General features: G+C 38.7%; 1 protein-coding gene across 12 annotated transcripts in view; it reads right to left on the reverse strand.

The window, feature by feature from the left end:
- Positions 1–19,833, reverse strand: part of METTL8 (methyltransferase 8, methylcytidine) — a 99,568-nt gene that overhangs the window by 12,811 nt on the left and 66,924 nt on the right. For 10 of the 12 annotated variants that reach the window (XM_019838253.3, XM_019838252.3, XM_045033943.1 and 7 more), the window contains 6 exons: positions 14,715–15,085; positions 12,884–12,933; positions 7,247–7,310; positions 5,462–5,601; positions 1,041–1,147; positions 854–919 (listed from right to left, as the gene is read on the reverse strand). In XM_019838253.3, coding sequence (XP_019693812.3) covers positions 854–919; positions 1,041–1,147; positions 5,462–5,601; positions 7,247–7,310; positions 12,884–12,933; positions 14,715–15,085 — 798 coding nt within the window. Of the gene's footprint in view, positions 1–853; positions 920–1,040; positions 1,148–2,770; positions 3,135–5,461; positions 5,602–7,246; positions 7,311–12,883; positions 12,934–14,714; positions 15,086–19,833 lie in introns of those variants that run through there. The other 2 variants (XM_045033944.1, XM_019838254.3) reach the window with 2 other exon arrangements.

Consider the following 19,833-nt stretch of genomic DNA (forward strand, 5'->3'; position numbering starts at 1 on the left):
AACTCTCTAGTACAAATTAGTTAAGGAAACCTGTGAAACCAAATAGGTTTCTTCTACTTCACAGAAATATACCAATATACACAGTTTAACATAGCAGGCATAAATAGATATACATTACTTACTACTGGTTGCAAATTTAAATATTTTGAAATGTGCCCTCTCTTCTGAGTTTTTGTTAGTTTGCAGAGACCCCAAATGGCACATTTTAAAAGTGCTCACATAAGTTTGGAGAAAATCCTTGCATGCAGAATTCATTTTAAAAGTTGTTTTTTTTTTTTTTGTTTTGTTTTTTAAAGGAGAAATTGACAAGAGACAAGTAATTTTCTATGGACTCTTAAAATCAAATCCCCTCCTTTGGCTGTGGTATGTCATCAGCTTCTTCATATCTGGGCTAACAGTACTTCCAAAATGGAACAGACTACATCTTCATTTGGGTATAAGATGAAACAAGTGATTCTTTTTTTTTTTTTTTTTAATTTTTTTTTTTTCAACGTTTATTTATTTTTGGGACAGAGAGAGACAGAGCATGAACGGGGGAGGGGCAGAGAGAGAGGGAGACACAGAATCGGAAACAGGCTCCAGGCTCCGAGCCATCAGCCCAGAGCCTGACGCGGGGCTCGAACTCACGGACCGCGAGATCGTGACCTAGCTGAAGTCGGACGCTTAACCGACTGCGCCACCCAGGCGCCCCAACAAGTGATTCTTTTAAAGCAGTTTCAGCTGGGAAAAGATTAAAAGGCAAAAAGGCCATTTTCAAGCTTTCATGTAGAACAGCTACAGTGTGGTGACAGACTAACCAAAGAGTTTTTTTTTTTTTTTCCAGCTAATTATTTCCCCTTATAGATAAGCATACCTTTCGTAAAGAAATATGCTCTGGTACCATCTCCTCGCACATAAAAATTTTCAGATAAGCAATGCCCTAAAAAAAATAATTGCGATCAGAGAAACCTAGTATTCCTTCAAACAAAACAAAAACTTGAAATAAAATATAAACAAAGCATTCTTTAAAACACATGAAAATAACTCCAAACTGAATATACCCCTTTTGAAACGAAGCTGAGTCTTATCATATCTTCCATAGTCCCGAAATAGCAGCATTCCCCCAGGCCTCAGTAACTTGGACAGTCGGTTTATAACACCTTGCATCCTTTGAAAACAAAGCAAGACACTGTTTACAGAAATCTTGTTTTACATGCCACCTCCTACCCTTCTTAGAGATAAAATAAGGAAAGCTCGATGGGGCCAAAAAATCTAACCCACAAAAATAAGGGCAACAAAAATATATATATTTTGTATAGAAAGGAAAAAGGGTACCAACTTGCTAAATGATAAGAATCAAAAGGCCTAGAGTATCAAGTAATCACCCAAATGACAAGAGTGGTGACTTCAGAGAGCTTGATATATGATGTCAAAGCTGCCCTGCAAAACCACAGATGGCTCCTGATATTTACATCAAGTTAAGGTAGTTCCAAGGCAGATAAACACTGAAGTTGCTTCATTTTCCTTGAAGATAAAAAAATATTGTAGAGCTATTCCAAATCGCACATGTCTAAACAGAGATCATCTTTCCTCCCAGACTAGCTCCTTCTCCTTTATTTAGTTCAAAGGTACCATCATTCATCAAAGTGTTAACACCTCAGAGACATCCTTAACCCCTTTCCTTTTTCTCCTCTTCCACTAACCTCCCCATAACCATCTAGTCATCCAATTCTAGGTGTTCTTTTTTTAACTGATGGCTTTTTTCTCTTTTTTGTTTCCCTTTGGCGCTCCTTTAGTACAAACTTCTACCTCCTTAGGCCTGAAAACACACTACTTCTTAACATGCTTTATTATTCCCCTTGGTAAGTCTTCCTGTATATTACTGATGAATTATTCCGCTTAAAATGATGGTTTTGTCAAATCATCCCTTTGCTCAAAAATGTTCATGATTTTAACCCATAGGATAAAATCTTAATTTCTTAGTTGGGCCCTTGAGATCTCCTACAACTGGTCTCAATCTCTCTAACATCTTTACCATTACTTCTCAATGTGAAGCATCAACTCTCGCCAAACTGTTATATGCTTGGCTCTGAAGCAGTCCATGCCTTCGTTCACATGGTTTCCCCTCAAAGAATTCTCTCCTTCTTCCTTTCTGCCTATTTAAATTCTATTCACACTCCACCCCCAGCTCAATACTGGGAAGCCTTTACTTTCTTTCTTTTATTATTTATTCTTTTCATTTGGCTCTCAATCAAATATGACCCCTTGTGACTGCTCTTGACTTAATGTTTTTGGTTAAGTTTATGGTCTTATGTGTGATTATGGGCCAGAGATGGCAAAGATTTCAGATCTCATATTAATGCCAAGTGACTGACATAGGCTGCCTACAGAGCTCTATTGAGAAGGGCTCTTAGGGCTCACTGGGAATGACAATCAGGGTACAAAATCAGTTATCAGTGTCTGCCCTGAGCAGAGAATGGTAAATGGCAGCCTGTGTGCTAAGTCCTCCCCATCTCTGCTTCATCCATGCTACTTAAAGCTTCTAGATTTTTCTTATTTCAAAAATGAGGGTTTTAGATTAGATAATCTGTAAATCTTTCCAGTTAAAACACTGTTCAGTGGAATAATGGAGTGAAAAGCCAGATTTATGTCAGGTTTTGAAGGAAGTAGTGAGGAAATTAAAGTAACTATGAAAACAAGACAGAAATATAACAGAAAGAGGTGGCATAATTAGATGAAATGCTCTTTTAAAAAACTGGAACATAAGTACATGAAAGGGAAAAAAGAAAAATATTTTTCCTTGTTTATTTTATTACAGGTTATTTTCACACTGTGCTTATGGCCTTAGGCTTTGGCAATTAAAGAAAACTGTATCTAATCCTTAAAATATCCACTTTCAGAAGAAATGTTTTATGTACTGAGAAAAATATCTTTCTGCAACGATTACTAAAACAAGCATGAAACAAAGATGCAGAAAAACAAAGGGCCAAATACAGCCATCTCCGTCTGCAAATCCTTTCTTCCCAATTATCCTTTAATGTCTGGGGTTGTGAGTAAAGGCAAGGGTGGGGAGCTGCTTTTCTTCATCATCCCATCTTGCTTGGCCCAGCGCCAACTTCCAGAGCCACTTCCTGAGAACTGTCGGTGGGAGACGGCTGGGGGAGATGGACAAGACAATAATGGGTGAAGGCTCCTTTTCTTTCTTTATTCCACTCAGGCCAACTCTGCTATCCTCATCTACCTCTAGTTGGAGGGTGAGGAAAAGGAAGAAGAGATTTTAAAAAGGAGTGTTTATTGACTACCTACTCTCTGCTTGGATCTGTGGTAAACATATTATACTGTATTTTATTTTAATGATAAGGACAGTTAGCTCTTCTTTTGTAGCCTCCTGTGGTTTATTCCCATTTAGGCTAGGATGCCCAGACTCAAGGTCTAGCAGAATCGCTTGCCATTCGTTTGTGCATGGATGTTCCAAGCTGTCAAGAAGACACTTTTCCAAAACTTTCACGGGGTTAAATATATCACTGTCCCAAATGACTCTAAAGATACTGTCCTGCCTTTTCACTTACTACTGCCCTCCTTCTACGCATTCACCCTTTTTTTAGGTCATTTAGACCATTTTAGGCAAGAAAATGGCTAGGGACATGATACATGTAAATTTATTTTATAATAATTACATAGAATGAACATACTATAGAATGACAGTAATCCTTCCAAGACATCTGCTTCCCCTTCTTTTTAACATTCAGTTCAAATCATAAGAAAATACATTATCTAAACTAATTTCAAGTAGTGGTTTTGTGGTCTTATTTGGAATTTAAACACTTCCTGTTACAGGTGTCAAATAGAAAATCTTGTTCTCTATCCACCTACTCCATCCTTTTAACTATTCATTCTTTTAACTATGAGACAAAATACATAGATGGCATCTTTCTACCAGTACCTGAATGATGCCAATATTCTACCCAGATTAGTAGAAAGACATAGATTATAGAAACTGGGAGGAAATGTAGCTTCATGGAATGTGATATATCTCACCAGGTACAAATATGTTGCATTCAGATTTATTTGAAAATTTAATTTGTCTTTCAAAAAGCAACCAAAAAGCTCATCTCTGAATGAGAAGTAAAAGGACAGTAAAGGGGCTTAATGATTTTATAATTGCAAAGGAAAACGCACACATTAACCCACTTTCTTTGGCAAAGTGTCACACTCATCAAAGAGTGGTTGATATCAAGTCTGTATCTACCAGCAGAGGAACATTCCTGGAGCTAAATCTACTACCAGAGCAGAAAACCCAATTTTAAGAAAACTTACAAATGCACAACCCTTGACACCACACGTGTCTTAATATACATGAGGTGGCAAAATTCTAAGAGAAGTGATCATTTTAATAGCTGGTAATATGTCTTTCTACTTCCTCTCTGAACAAAAGCTATGTTTACTGTTTCAAAACATTGTGCGAACAGAGCGCCTGAGTGGCTCAGTCAGTTAAGCGTCCAACTCTTAGTTTCAGCTCAGGTCATGATGTCGCGGTTCATGGGATCAAGCCCTGTGTCAGGCTCTGCACTGACAGTGTGGGGCCTGCTTGGGATTCTCTCTCTCCTCTCTCTCTCTCTCTCTCTCTCTCTCTGCCCCTCTCCCACTCCCACTCTCTGTCCCTCTCAAAATAAATAAATAAACTTAAAAAAAAATCGAAGTCATAAATATTTAAATGACGGCACTAGGCCAACCTTAGATTATAAAGGTCCAAGGTTAATCTGGCAAATCTTGAGTACCCCTAATTCCCTAGAGGGCTCTTTAAAACACATTCTTTTTTATTAGTTTTCTTTATTTTTGAGAGGCAGAGAGAGACAGAGCGCGTGTGGGGGAGGGGCAGAGAGAGAGGGAGCCACAGAATCTGAAGCAGGCTCCAGGCTCTGAGCAGTCAGCCCAGAGCCTGATGCAAGGCCCGAACTCACGAACCGAACTGTGAGATCATGACCTGAGCTGAAGTCAGACGCTTAACCGACTGAGTCACCCAGGCTCCCCTAAAACACGTTTTTTTAAAGTCTTGTGACAGACTGGTATGAAGCCAAACAGATTCACAACCCACCTCTTCACGAACATTCAGTAAGATGCTAAATCAAAGAAAGATGTTTGTTTCTGATCACCAAGTACAATTTCCCTCTTGGGAGTCTATTAGGCTGTTCTGAATTTGTAATCTCCTTAAAGTACTGTCACTTTTAATAGGTATGTGTCTTGCCAGAATATGCTCACTTCACTCTGACAGTGATAGAAAGCTCACTAATGAAGCAGTTTGACCGGTTTCTTTCTAAAAGTCTGAAGAAAGGAAAAACTGCACTTAAAAGGCTGCATGTTATATATGGTATAGTTCACTAAATAATAAAGTTAAGAATTGTCACTTTTGATAGTTCTGAAAACCACGATTGATAAAGGTGCTTTACACATTTGCTTTGCCCTTTCTCGTGTCTTCAGTTACCTGTCAGGATGAATAGAAGAGAGCACAAAGACAAGGAGAATGACGTCCAGGATCCCATCTGGAAAAGGGTACGGTGAATCTTCATCACAAACATCATGAACAAAGGCGCAACACTGAGCTGCTCTGTAGGATGAGTGCAACTATCATGATAAAGGAACAATAATAATAAAAAAGCAGTTAGCAGACTTTTAGCATTTTTCTTAAAATAAAGAGGTCAAATTTTATATTTCTCCCTAGTGTCTTCCCTCTGTAAATATGAATGCATTTTATTTCAGATTCCATATTCTGTTAGCTTATTTCAAGCTGCCATAAAAAAATTAAGTCTAGCACTTGGACTCAACAAGTATTCTTCACAATCCCTTTTTAATTTTAAAAGTGGAATAGGGCAGGCTTTTGAGGCAGCGTTGCTGGAAGCCTACCCTATGTGATTTCGGAGGCACTGAGATCATCCTGTTTTCTCTCCCACTGCTTGTCCATGCCTCCTTTGGCTTAAGATACAAATATCCTCTAATACACAATCAGATAATAGTAATGACTGTACAACTCTGTAAATATACTAAAAATCACTGAACTGTATACTTTATTTTTTGAAAGAGATAGAGAGAGAGAGACTGAGCGTACAAGCTGGAGAGAGGGGCAGAGGGAGGGAGAGAGAGGGATAGGGAGAGAGAGACAGAGAGAGAGACAGAGAGTCTTAAGTAGGCTCCGAGCCCAATTCGGGGCTTGATCCCACAACCCTAGGATCATGACCTGAGCTGAAATCAAAAGAGTTGGATGCTCAACTGACTGAGCCACCCCAGTGCCTCTGAACTGTATAACTTTAAAATGGTGAATTTCATGGTCTGTGAATTATATCTCAATAAAGCTGTTATTTTCAAAAAATTAGAGCAGGGGTGCCTTGGCTGGCTCAGTTGGTGGAGCATGTGGCTCTTGATCTCAGGGCCATGAGTTTGAGCCCCATGTTGGGTATAGAGATTACTTAAATAAATAAACTTTAAAAAAATAAATAATGAAAAAAATTAGAGTACACACACACACACACACAAATGCACATGCACACAGTTTGAGTACAAAACAACACTAGAAGCATATATACCAAAACAGTAAGCTCGATTCACCATAGGACTCTAGGAAGTGTGACTATAGGTGAATTTTATCTTCCTCTTTAGGTTTTTTAGTATTTTAGAAAATGTCTACCATGAATAACTATTACTCTTGTTATCAGAAATTAAGTTCCATCTATTGACTACACATTTCTGTTAGCAGAATTTCCTTTCCTTTCCCATTTCCCAAAAGTACTTTTTGCTAAGGTAATGCTTACTAGCTTTTGGGGATTGGTCAAACAAACCCAGGCTCCCCACTGTTTTCCAAATAGTCTAGGACATTTTACATTTGTATCATATACTTTCTCAAAATTTGTTTTACTTTCAAAAGTTTCAATTTAACTAGTGCCTACTATGTGTCAGTCTGTGCATAGGGCTATAGGGACATAAATATGAATAAGATCACCTCATAGGACCTGCTGACCTTTCTAGGTGTACCAGTCCCTTCATTTTTATTTCATTTTATTTTCCTTTTTTTCCCCAGCTTTATTTTGAATTCAAAATAACTTCTATCATTTTAGGGTAATATCTTAGGCATCAGGTGATGATGTGATTCCCAGAATTAGTAAAAGCTCAGTTAAAAATGGTTACAGATAACACTGAAACATTTAAAAAATATCACTTCAACAACAAATAAATTATATCCTTACATGGCTCTCTTTAAAGAAAATATGAGGCATACCTTTACTAGTTCCACAGCTCCGGAAGCAAAATCACAACAATAAAGAAAGGACTCTGGAGCATTCCTATGAAAATGGAAGAAATATTTAAATCTAGAGTTCACATATGCTCAGGTTACAAAAGAAAGGAAACTGTAGGCTTGAACTTGTTAAAAGGTATTTCTTTAATAAAATTTTGGATGACACCTGGCTTACTGTTTCTCCGTTTAGATGGTGTTCTCTATAATGGTGTATGGGTGCCTTCATGTTACTTCTGAAACAGCATTGTCTCAAATACTTATTAATTACAAGGTAACTTTCAAATTCCTGTCCTGGTTTTTTTTGTGTTTTTTTTTTGTTTTTTGTTTTTTAATTTTAGAGAGAGTGTACATGAGTGAGGGAGAGGGACGGAGGAGGAGAGAGAGAATCTTAAGCAGGCTCCATGCTCAGCACAGAGCCCGACACAGGGCTCCATCCCATGACTTGAGCCAAAATCAAGAGTTGGACGCTCAACAGACTAAGCCACCCAGGTGCCCCTTCCTGTCCTGGTTTTAAAGCTCTCCGTTGCTTGGGCCTACCTGCCTTACGTCCCATCACACTCTCACACAGGAACCCTCCAACGCCATCCATCATCATTGCTCCATCTTCCTCCCCCCCAGTCTTTCTTCTGTGCCTCCAGCCAGCAGGGCCTATAGTTCCTTGTTGCCTAGTCAAGTGCTACCCTTGTGCAAGGATGCTCAGACCCTTGTGTTCTTTGGTGCTTCATTCCCCTTTCTGTGTGTACAACTCATTTGGTTCTTGAGCTTCTCACAGAGGCTCTGATGCCCTAATGGGACAGGAATACATATGTATTTTAATAGCATGTAAATACAACTTCTAAAAAAGAGTAAAAAAATACTAATATATTAACTCTTAGTTATCTTTTCAAGTTTTTCAAACATTTATTAAGACTCATGTATGTACCAAGAATTAGAATACAAGTTAGTAAATGAAATTGTCTAATAAAATAGTAAGAGTTTGGATTTTGAAGCCAAACTGCGTTTAAGTCCTGAATTTGCCATTTATTGGCATTTATTGGTTTGAAGCCAAACTGCGTTTAAGTCCTGAATTTGCCATTTATTAACTCTGTGAATTTGACTCATCCTCTCTAAGACTCAGTTACTTTATTTACAGATGTAAATAAATACAGTTATTTTTTGGTTGGAGGATGTTTATTCATATAAAAGTCTTGAGTAATCTTAATTGGCCTCCACTGAACTTAGATAAGTTCTATTTGGCTTTTTACCTGAAATTCAGTAACAATGTCTGGACCATGGTTATTCATGGGCATGCATATACTTTGAATTTTGTGGGTCAGTACTCTTCCCGGTCATCCCTTGTATGCTTGTATCAATAATTACTGCATCATGTTGCTTAGCACCATGCCTGAATCACAGAGACTGGCATGTTATGAAACAACAATTATAACTATAGTTCTGGCTCCTGTGGGTTTTACAGCCTAGGTGGGGATATGATTGGTTTTATCTAGCTTCTACAGGGTTACGGATAGGGCAGACTTCTTAAGTCTTACCTAAGGTGTAAGTTTTAACAATTCTGAAGAAGGGGGATAGCAATGCTGAATGGGGAGAAGGATAAATGGTATAGGGCTTAAAGGTGGGAGTCATGTGCCAAGGATGAGAAGCAGAGTTGATCCTGAGAGCTCAAACCAGTATGGGGCAGGATATACAAGTGGGCCTTGAAACACATAATTAGGACTTTGATTCAGGAGACATTTCAAGCAAGGAGAACTACTAAATAAATATGGGATATAAGCACAAATATGAATTCCACAAATAAAATCTCACCCAGGCTCAGATAATACTCTTAAATGCTACTCATGGATGAGTACTATGAGAAGGAGTCCTTCATTCTGTGGCACTTGGAGATTTGCGTTCAATTTAAGATCTGTCCAAATAAGTTAAAGTATAATGAACAGGATTTGGTTATGACTTGCACTGCTTGTTTTTTTTTTCATCTGTCCCAAATAAAAGCAGTATTTAGGGGCACCTGGGTGGCTCAGTCAGTTGAGCATCTGACTTCGGCTCAAGTCGTGACCTCACGGCTCATGAGTTTGAGCCCCACGTCGGGCTCTGTGTTGACAGCTTGGAGCCTAGAGCCTGCTTCAGACTCTGTGCCTCCCTCTCTCTCTCTGCCCCTAACCCACTCGCATTTTGTCTCTGTCTCTCTCAAAAATAAATAAACATTGAAAAAAACCCAACAGTGATTTATTGCAGCCTGTAACCCTATTGCTTCCTATGAAATCCATATATTCATGACTCTTAATTTGCTGGGCGGTCATACGTGTTTGAAAATTTTCCGTAAGCACTCAGATGCACGATGTAATATGATGGCAAAGGGCAAGGACTCTGGAACCAAACTGTCTATGGTTTGAATCCTGGCTATACCACTTAGTTGTGTGGCCTTGGAATAGTTACTTAATCTCTTTGTAATCCTGTTTCCTCATCTATAAAGCAGAGATAAATATGGCATCTAAGGTCACTGTGAGGATTGAAGGGATTCTTAGAAGTTTCTAGGAAGGTTCCTAATTCAGAGTAAGTACCTAATAAATGTTAGTCATTATTATAATTGTTGTTGCTATTGCTATTATTACTATTATCATATTATAGGAAGATCTGCCTTTGCCTTCTAGGAACTTAAAAACTTAAGAAATTATCATGGTTCTATAAAAACTTCCATATAACTCAAAATGCTGCTTCTCTGGACACTGGCATATCTAGCTCATTATAAAAGGTATGCAGTCAACCTTTGGGCAGTGGTTACTAAACACTCACAAGATATAGAACAGTCTAGCAGTTAAAGAAAGTATGTGCCATTTGCCATGTGGTCCTACCAGGACAGCAGCATGACCTCTGAGACTGAATTCCCATGCATCAGCAGCCCAAGTTGAAGTCTTGTGACCACCCAATGACTTTCCAGAGCTTTTCTGTAAAATCAGCTGACTGCCTTGGCCCTTCTCCCAGCAAGCAGGTGTAAATATCACTACTAACACCACACCACAAAGCACTCCCTTGGCAGGGGGTTTAAGAATTAAATGATCCTTGGAGAATGATATGACCTCTCAATTCCAGAGGTCTAATTATGGTAAAATATTCTGAAAATGTAAAACACTAATCCTGTACTCTCCAAAAGTAATAAAACATAATTTCTTAGGTGGGAAAAAAAGTCTAATCCTCCCTTTGGAAGGCTAATCACTGATTGCCTTTTAATGATGAATTAATTATCTTGCGTTATCGAACTACAATGACTTTTTTTAAAAAAGACAGAGCCACGAAGAATCAGGGAGCAAGGAAGCAAAAGATTGCAATTATTAGCTGGAGGGAGAAGTAAAAAGGGAAAAATATTACTAACAAGTGGGGATTCAGAGATATTAGTCAATATGTATTGAGCTCTAACTATCTGTATTATACTGTTGGGCTACCTGGAAAATCAGATTAGGGTAAAATATGCTTTCTACCTCAAGGAATACAAGCAGTGGCTGGAGACACAAGACAAAAAGAAATGGCATGCTAAATAATACCTTGGGATGAGTCATAAAGTAACACATTATCAACTGCCAAGGTAGTAAATTTCTGTGTACCGTAAGCTCAGAGATAACTCGGGTGAAGGAAACTGGCTACGTGGTATAATAAAACAGGAAACATTGGCCCAGAAATGAGGAAAAGGGAAAACAAAGAGAATAAAGACAAAAGGAGAAAGGCCATTCAGACCTGCAAATGTGCAGTTCTATCACTTCTGCCTGGCCACTTTAACTGGTAATCTGATGGTATTTGGAAATTACTATTTACTATGTTAGTAATGAAGAATATCCGGATTTTTTTGGCGCTACATCATAAGTATTTAAAAATAGTGTCCTGGGGGCACCTGGTGGCTCAGTTGGTTAACTGTCCGACTAATGATCTCAGTTCAGATCTTGATCTCAGGGTCATGAGTTCAAGCTCCATGTAGGGCTCCACACTGGGTGTGAAGCCTACTTACTTACTTACGTACTTACTTACTTACTTAATTTATTTATTTATTTATTTATAACATTATCTATTATTGAGACACACAGAGAGACAGAGCATGAGCATGGGAAGGGCTGAGACAGGGAGACACAGAATCCGAAGCAGGCTCCAGGCCCGGAGCTGTCAGCACAGAGCCTGACGTGGGGCTCGAACCCACAAACTGAGAGATCATGACCTGAGCCAAAGTCAGACGCTTAACCGACTGAGCCACCCAGGTGCCCCTATGTGAAGACTACTTTAAAAAAATAAAATAAGGGGCACCTGGGTGGCTCTTGATTTTGAGTCAGGTCATGATCCCAGGGTTGGGCTCCACACTGAATGTGGAAGCCTACTTAGGATTCTTTCTCTTTCTTCCTCTGTCCCTTCCCCCTGCTCACAAGTTCTCTCAATAAAAATAAAAATAAAAATAAATAAAGAAAAAAAAAGTGTCATAATGTTGGCATTGTGTTAACTGTTAAATTGAGGTGGGGGGGTATATGAGAATTCATTGTATTACAAGGAAACACTAAAAAAATAGCATCATTAGAATTTAAAATACACATAAAGACTGAAAGGAATTATAACAAACAGTAGCTATGTTAGGATGATGGGTGATTCCCACCCCTCTGTCCTCTAATGGAAATGTTCTGCAATGTGTTCATGTTGATTTTATAATGGAAAAAATAATGTGAAAGTTATTGTATAAACTTAAAAAAAAAAAAAAAACAAAACAGAGGGGCGCCTGGGTGGCTCAGTCAGTTGAGCATCCGACTTCAGCTCAGGTCACGATCTCACAGTTTGTGAGTTCGAGCCTTGCATCGGGCTCTGTGCTGACAGTGCAGAGCCTGGAGCCTGCTTCAGATTCTGTGTTTCCTTCTATCTCTGCTCCTCCCCCACTTGTGCTCTGTCTCTCTCTGTCTCTCAAAAATAAATAAAATGTAAAAAAAGAAAAAAAAAACGAAAAACAAAACAAAACAAAACAGAATAGGTAAAAGGTGCTAGAAAAGCTTTGTAAGAAGTGTCTTCATCATGGAAATACCACAACATATACGTGAAGCAGTGAACAGGAAGGATGTGTCAGGAAAACACCTCTGTCCCTATCATCTCTGTCTGCTTTTTTGAGTTTTAGTCTAGTCTTAGACTAGTTGCTGTTACCTTCAAACATTTTCAAGTTATTTGACAAAAGAAGGTCTTCTACTGGGTGTGGCTCCAGAAGTGATGACAAAATGAGGGTTAAGAATAAGCTTTAAACTCAATTCTGTGTGTGTAAAATGGCACCTACATACCTGGAGGAGCAAATCGATTTCTGACGTTAGCAATTCACAGCTTAGTGGAAGGGTCAAATCCCTTGCTCTTTTCTTATTCTCTCATCCATGCAAACACAAGCTTTAAAAATTACTTTGACCCATGGTGGACAACCCATAGCTGTGAAACATTCTTTTCATAGTAATTCCTCGTTTACATGAAATTAGACACCGAAACAATTCTTTGAAATTTGCTTCAGTGATTGTTTATATGAGAATAAAAACACTACCAGCATACACGTGACATTTTCCCAGAATTTCTGAACACCCCATACATATGTAAAATTTTGTAGGAGAAAACTTTAAAACTCACTGTAAAGTGTTCAAAATTGGAAAAACACTATTTCCAGCACCACAGCCAACCTAAAAAATTGAAAGAATAAACAAATATCATGAAAAGAAGGTTAAATTTTCTTCACCAATGTTAGATTTTTTTCATTAAAAAAAAAAAACTAGAATAAATTTACTGGATCTCTAGGTGTAGGAGAGTTTTCTAAACTCAAAAGCAAAGGAATAAGCCACAACACTAATTAATTTAACTATGGAAACATGTGAAATTTTTATACACCAAAACTCAAACCAAATTAAAAGGTGACCAATGCACTATGAAAAAAAATTGGCAATAAATATGATAAAAGGGTAGAATTCTTTAAAAAAACAGTAACAGATAAATTTGCAAAGGAAATAAATAGAACACAAAAGAAATACAACTGTCTTCTAAACATCTGAAGAACTATCTGACCTAGTTAGCAATCAAAGAAATGCAAATTAAAACAAGGTGTAATTTTCATCTGTCAAAAAGGAAAGCACTTAAGTAAGAATATTCTAACCAATGAGAGTGTGATGAAACAGACATATATTGCTATGAATTGGTATTAATACAGCTTCTTAGAAAATTATTTGGCAATATATTTTAAGAGCACTAAATTTATTACTTTATTATTTTTTTAAGTTTATGTATTTATTTTGAGAGAGAGAGAGAGAGAGAGAGAGAGAGAGAGAGAGAGAGAGAGAGAGAGAATGAATTACAAGGGGTCTCCACGCTGTCAGCACAGAGCCAGATGCAGGGCTCGATCCCACAAACCATGAGATCATGACCTGAAATCAGGAGTCGAATTTTCAAATGACTGAGACACCCAGGTACCACTAAGAGCATTACATTTTTAAAATAAATTACGAATTAGTAAATCTGACCCAAGATAATAAAAGAAATACAGAAAGTCTATACCCAAAGATATTTTCTGTAGAAAACCTGAAAACAATTTAAATGCTCAGTACTGTAAAAACAGATAAGCAGAATTAAAGTACTCCACATAATAAAATATTTTGCAGCCACAAAAATGTTTATAGAGAATTTTTAAGATAGAAAAAACTGCTTATGATATAATGTTAAATAGAAAAAACCCAAAACCTCAAAATACAGGTACAGTATAGCTCAACTATATAAAATAGTATAAATGAAAAAAAAAAAGTTAGTAAAATGTGAAGGGTGGTTAAATCCCTTGTATAGATACCTTTATAACCAAAAGGAGGAGATTTACTTTTAAAAACAGAAAGTCAAGGGGCACCTGGTGGCTCAGTTGGTTAAGCGTCCAACTTCGGCTCAGGTCATTCTCTCACAGTCCTTGAGTCCGAGCCCCATTTTGGGCTCTGTGCTGACAGCTCAGAGCCTGGAGCCTGCTTCAGATTCTGTGTCTCCCTCTCTTTCTGCCCCTCCCCTGCTTGTGCTCTTGCTCTCACTCTCTCTCAAAAAGAAATAAATACATTAAAAAAAAAAAAAAGAAAGAAAGTCAAGGTCTACACTGGATTATAGCTAATTATATCTCACTTATTTCTATTTCACTTAAAAAGGGGTAATAACAGAAAGAGACAGAAATTAAGGCCAAAACTTTACTGGTATTTAAAACTGCCTTCAAATTAGAAATGAAAACAAATTAAAAAAAAAATTAAAATCACAAACTTAGAGCCTGATTATACATGTGAGTCCCTTCAATATTTTTTATGCACAAAGGCATACTGAACCCTTTTCTAGTTAGATTTGATCATTATTCCCCCTAAAAAATCTGGATCATTAATAAGGTAATATGCAATATACATTTTAAAATTATTTGCCACCTCCCATCTTTGCCCCTGCAGGACAGTACCTCAAGGATTCTGAAAGTGGCACTGCTACCAGGAAACAATTCAGTCTTCAGAGGTCCTTCGCTGTGTTCTTCAGAGTCTAGGTTGGAAAAATGAGATCTTGCTTTGCTTGGACCATCTGATGAACCACACCTTTTCATACCAAGATTTTTTTCTTCAGGCATAATAGGGCAGTGTGTTCTTGAGAAACAATTTGCAGCACCAGTTTTCACATTATCCCATGATGATTCTTGTGTCTTCTCTTCAGTTTTTTGATCAACTGGAATAATTTCAGGAAATTCCCTCAACAGCCAATTACGATCCTTGAAAAACTTATTCTTATGAATCTTATAAAATGTATCCCAATATTGACTAGCTTCATTCTCATACTTAACTAAAATAAAGAGAAAAAAAAAGATTTATTTTACTATAAATGATGTTTACTATTAGTTACTACTTTAATAACTAAATATATTTAATAATTAAATACTGTTAAATATATTACATACATTTATAACAATTACATTTACTACTGAATAACTTTATTTTTTTTTTAATTTTTTTTCAACGTTTATTTATTTTTGGGACAGAGAGAGACAGAGCATGAACGGGGGAGGGGCAGAGAGAGAGGGAGACACAGAATCGGAAACAGGCTCCAGGCTCTGAGCCATCAGCCCAGAGCCTGACGCGGGGCTCGAACTCACGGACCACGAGATCGTGACCTGGCTGAAGTCGGACGCTTAACCGACTGCGCCACCCAGGCGCCCCACTACTGAATAACTTTAATATTATAACTTTTATTTATCTGATTTTTTTTTTGGCCTTTTACAGGTTAAAACTACAGAGTATTATTTTTCTCAAAATGTGTCAGTGTATGGGGTATTTAGTTCTATCCCCTACAAATCTGCTTCTGTCTTAATAGTTTGGCCAATACATTTTTGTGAGGAATATAATCATTGCAAACTACTTTTTATAGTTTAAATCTTGAATTTATTTTTATTTATTTTTTTAAGGAAGATAGATTTAAAAAAGTTTTTTAATGTTTATTTTTGTGAGAGAGAGCGCATGTGTGCACACAGGCACAAAGGGAGGAGGGGCAGAGAGAGGGGGAGACAGAGGATCTCAGGAAGGCTCTACATTGACAGCACAGAGCCTGATGAGGGGCTTGAACTCATGAATCAAGAGATCATGATCTGAGCCAAAGTTGGAGGCTTAACCGAGCCACCCAGGCACCCATAGATTTTTTTTTTAAGTTTATTTATTTCTTTTGAGAGAGAGAGCACATACACAAGCAGAGAAGGGGGAGAGAGAAAGAATCCCAAGCAGCCTCTGTGCTGTCAGTGTGGAGCCCAATGGGGGGCTTGAACCCACGAACCGTGAGATCATGATCTGAGCTGAAATCAAGAGTCAGACACCAAATGAGCCACTCATTTAGGCACCCCTAAATCTTGGATTCTTAATACTCACATTTTTACCAATAACTTGTAGGACTCTTAGAGAAAGGACACCATTTTTTATGTCTCTGTATATGCAGTTTCAACACAATGAATATCTTGGTAATCAGACAGGAAATTGCAGAATTATAAATTACACAATCTTAGAGCCAGAATGGCCCATTGAAATAATCTACTCCCAACTCCCTTGTTTTGCGTTTGAACAGAAGATAGCACAGATATGAACCCACTTGTTCTAGGCCCCAGAGCCCAGTCACAGCAGAGCTAGGACCACGTATCTTAACCCCTGGAGCTAAGAGCCATCCCATTCTCCCCCTACCTCCAGAGGAATCTCTTCCTATTGACATCTCCTACTATGAAACCTTAAAGAGATATGCCTTTTTAAAGGAAATTTGCGTTTCATGATGTTATCCCTTGGATTTCCCTCTGTCCAGTGTCAGCGTTAGTTCAACCATCTCAGAACTTCAGACAATTCTTAGCTTTCTGCCTCTTTTTTTTCTTAGCCTTATTTATTTATTTTTGAGAGAGACAGAGTGAGCGGGGGAAGGACAGAGAGAGAGAGGGAGTGAAAGAATGTCAAGCAGGCTCCATGCTGTGGAGAGTCTGTGTGAACATGCACTGCAGAGTCTGATGTGGGGCTCAAACCCACAAACCATGAGATCACGACCTGAGCGGAAACCAAGAGTCGGACGCTTGACCAACTGAGCCACCCAGGTGCCCCAGCTTTCTGCCTCTTTTTATTTGTACCTTAAATTAATAAAATAATTCACTCACTCCTTCACTCAACAAACATTTCTTGGACACTGTTATGCATGTACCAGGCCTAATCCCTGGGTTAAGAATTATTCTCACCTGGGGCACCTGGGTGGCTCAGTCGGTTAAGTGTCCAACTTCGGCTCAGGTCATGATCTCATGGCTTGTGGGTTCTAGCCCCACATTGGGCTCTGTGCGGACAGCTCAGAGCCTGGAGCCTGCTTTAGAGTCTGTGTCTCCCTCTCCCTCTGCCCCTCCCCTGTTCGTGCTTTCTCTCAAAAATAAAATACACATTAAAAAAAAAGAATTATTCTCACCCAATATAGACACATGACCTTTTTATTTTATTTTATTTTATTTATTAAAAAAATTTTTTTTTAATGTTTATTTTTGACAGAGAGAGAAACAGAGCATGAGTGGGGGAGGGGCAGAGAGAGAGAGGGAGACACAGAATCTGAAGCAGGCTCCAGGCTCCCAAGTTGTCAGCACAGAGCCCAATGCGGAGCTGGAACTCACAGACCGCGAGATCACGACCTGAGCCAAAGTCGGTTGCTCAACCGACTGAGCCACGTAGGCGCCCTGACACATGACCTTTTTAAAGTGCTTTCAAAGAATAAAAAAGATCTTCTATCGATATAATTTCCAAGACCTAATGTTGGGCAAAAAAGCAAAGTGTAGCACAGTGTGTATACGATACAATCATTTGTTAGGAAAAATGAAGATAAAGAACACATGTGTGTGCATACACAGAAACACAATGCATACACACACACATATTTGCTTGTATACGTACAGAATACCTCTGGAAGGATAATCATATAACTAGTAATACTGGTTGCCTCTAGAAAGGGGAACTGGGTTGGCTGGGGCCAGGAATAGAAAAAGAATTTTCATTTGGGGGTGCCTGGCTGAGTCGGTTAAGTGTCCAACTTCAGCTCAGGTCATGATCTCATGGTTCGGTTAGTGAGTTCAAGCCCTGCACTGGGCTTTCTGCTGTCAGCATAGAGCCTGCTTTGGATCCTAAAGCCTGCATCAGATCGTCTGTCCCCCTTGCTCTCTGCCCCTCCCCACTTGGTGCTCTCTCAATATCTCTCTCAAAATAAATAAACAAACAAACAAAGGCTAGGAAAGAAGAAATTAAAGAATTTTCATTTGAATTTTGATCTGTATGAAATTACTATCCCCTAAATAAAGTTATAAATAAAAATAATGGGGGGCGCCTGGGTGGCGCAGTCGGTTAAGCGTCCGACTTCAGCCAGGTCACGATCTCGCGGTCCGTGAGTTCGAGCCCCGCGTCAGGCTCTGGGCTGATGGCTTGGAGCCTGGAGCCTGTTTCCGATTCTGTGTCTCCCTCTCTCTCTGCCCCTCCCCCGTTCATGCTCTGTCTCTCTCTGTCCCAAAAATAAATAAACGTTGAAAAAAAAAAAAAAAAAATTAAATAAAAATAATGGAATCATTTCTTTCATAATTGTAAAGAAGCCCCAACCCTCAGAACAAGCAGTTGCCAGCAGTTGCCAGTTCATCTTTGTTGTAGAACCCTGTCCTGAAACCTTTATAGTTTTCCTTTTCTTTCCATTTTTATCTTTATGGCCTTGTACATGGATCTCCACCCATCTGGCCACAAGACTTCCTTCCCATCAAGGCTGAATTGTATCTGGCAGCAGGACTGCTATAAAGACAGAAACTCCCATCTGTATTTAAGGTCTGAGAAATGAAAGTAGATCTCTGTAACAAAAGAATTATATGATGCTGAAGTCCAAAACATGTTCACATCTGCACTAATGGAAGGAAGCCCATTTGTGGTTAATCTGAAAATTTTATAGATTATCTTTAAAATAGTTCTATCTCTACTTTTAAGAACTGGAGTGTGCCTGGTATACTGTGTGAGGAAATAAAACAACATTCTGAAAATCAGATTCAGGAGGAATTAGGAAACTATCAAATTTCCCCAGGGTTTTCTCACACCTCCCCTGTTCCTTTTTCCTTAAAAACTCTCTTTGTAACTCACTCTGTGCTGGTAAAAAATGTTTCAGTTTAATAAAAAGCAACCACCTAAGAAGACCTACATTTAGTAAAATCCCCGGTATCTGATGTTTCATTGCCAAGCTACTTGTGAAGTGAGTTTGAACCTAACTATCAGTAACTAGAATGTAACACTACATCTCAATTAATCTGTGGAAATATTCCCCTCGGAATTAATTGGGAGGAAGGAGGTAAATAGCAGGACAGCAGCTTGGAAGAAAAAATGTTCATAGTAGTGCTATTTAAAATAGGGAGGGGGCGCCTGGGTGGCGCAGTCGGTTAAGCGTCCAACTTCAGCCAGGTCATGATCTCGCGGTCCGTGAGTTCGAGCCCCGCGTCAGGCTCTGGGCTGATGGCTCAGAGCCTGGAGCCTGTTTCCGATTCTGTGTCTCCCTCTCTCTCTGCCCCTCCCCCATTCATGCTCTGTCTCTCTCTGTCCCAAAAATAAATAAATGTTGAAAAAAAAATTTTTTTAAATAGGGAGAAGGGGGCAGCTCCTGGGTGGCTCAATTGGTTGAGTGTCTGACTCTTGGTTTTGGCTCAGGTCATCATCTCATGGTTCATGGGTTTGAGCCCCAAGTTGGGCTCTGTGCTCTCAGCATGGAGTTTGCTTAGGATTCTCTCTCTCTCCCTCTCTCTGCCCCTCCCTCTCTCTCTTTCTCTCTCAAAATAAATAGATAAACATTTTTAAAAAATAGGAATAAGTGGGAAATAAACTCAAATACCCAACAACATAGGAATGACCAAGCAAGCCATGCAGGTCAAAACAGAGTAATCTTCAATAGCCACTAAAACCTAAAGGATAATGATATTAACAGAAAACATTCACACAGACCAGTCTATACACTGATTACAATTCTAAAGTTTATTATATACCAGAGCCCCTGGGTGGCTCAATTGGTTAAGCGTCCAA

This window comes from Felis catus, chromosome C1 (genome assembly GCF_018350175.1).
Source record: "Felis catus isolate Fca126 chromosome C1, F.catus_Fca126_mat1.0, whole genome shotgun sequence".
In the NCBI taxonomy this organism is placed as follows: Eukaryota; Metazoa; Chordata; class Mammalia; order Carnivora; family Felidae; genus Felis; species Felis catus.